The sequence below is a fragment of the Austrofundulus limnaeus genome, unplaced genomic scaffold, assembly GCF_001266775.1.
Source record: "Austrofundulus limnaeus strain Quisiro unplaced genomic scaffold, Austrofundulus_limnaeus-1.0 Scaffold692, whole genome shotgun sequence".
NCBI classification, from domain to species: Eukaryota; Metazoa; Chordata; class Actinopteri; order Cyprinodontiformes; family Rivulidae; genus Austrofundulus; species Austrofundulus limnaeus.
Window position 1 is genome coordinate 17,683 of NW_013953094.1, and position 1,070 is coordinate 18,752.

General features: G+C 38.4%; 1 protein-coding gene across 1 annotated transcript in view; it reads right to left on the reverse strand.

Moving 5' to 3' along the window:
• Positions 1–245: 245 nt before the first annotated feature.
• The window catches only part of wars2 (tryptophanyl tRNA synthetase 2, mitochondrial), a gene marked incomplete at its 3' end in the record, with an annotated part of 32,730 nt that continues 31,905 nt past the window's right edge, over positions 246–1,070 (reverse strand). The window contains 1 exon segment of the mRNA XM_014027866.1: positions 246–506. Coding sequence (XP_013883320.1) covers positions 246–506 — 261 coding nt within the window.

Consider the following 1,070-nt stretch of genomic DNA (forward strand, 5'->3'; position numbering starts at 1 on the left):
TTTTTTTATTACTTTCTTCAAAGYCAAAAGTTTAAATGCACTAAGATTACTATGTCTTTAAGCAATTTGGAACATTTGATGTACTTGGAAGCTTTTGATAGGTTTATTGACAACATCTGAGTTAACTAGAGACACACCTGTGGATGTAATTCAAGGCACACCTGAAACACACTGCTTCCTTGTGTAACATCATAAAAAAGTTGCACACAGCTGGTAGCCCACTACCCAAGACCCCCCTTACCAACCTGAGACTGCTGAAAGAGTATTGCCTTTTCTGGGTTGATGCCACATGCCAACAAGCTGGCTGCCATGTCCAATATGTTGTTCCTGAGCTGGTTTGGATCCTGAGGCTGGGTGATAGAGTGCAGGTCCACTATGCTGTACAGCACTGAAGGGTACTGGTTCTGCAGGGCCACCCAATTTTCCAGGGCACCCAAATAGTTGCCTATATGTGGCACTCCTGTTGGCTGGATCCCTGAGAACACACGGCCACTTCCAGGAGGATTCTGATAAAAAAAAGGAAAACATCTTTAGTTTTATTTGCATTTTGAGAGTTAAAGATGCCTATTTGTGAGGCATTCGACTGAGATGCCTGAACAACTGCATGTATCCAGGYTCTTTTTCATGGGATGTGATGGAGCAGTAAACCAAGAGCTTTGACTTGAAGCACATCTCCATCTGCATTACTTCTCTTCGGGAATTTAAGAAGCTTCAATTTAATTTTAATTTGATTGCTACAAATAAACAAGACGATAAAAAAACAATTCATTCCATTTGTTGTTGAAATTATTTTTACTGCAGGTAATATCAAAACAGCCTCAAAAACTCTAATAAAGTTGAGAAAGGTCCTCTGGATTTGTTCTTATTACTTGAAATGTTTAATTTCTTCTCAAAGAGACTTCTTCAGTCTAAGAAGATGCAGGTAAACTCAGCCTTATTAGCAGTATCTTAAAATAGTGGAGCAACCAGTTTACCAGTGACACCTGAATCTGGTTGTTAGCCTCAAAATTGATTATTGATGTCTAATCAGTTTTAACATTTTTATATGTGCAAAACCAAATAATAATAAT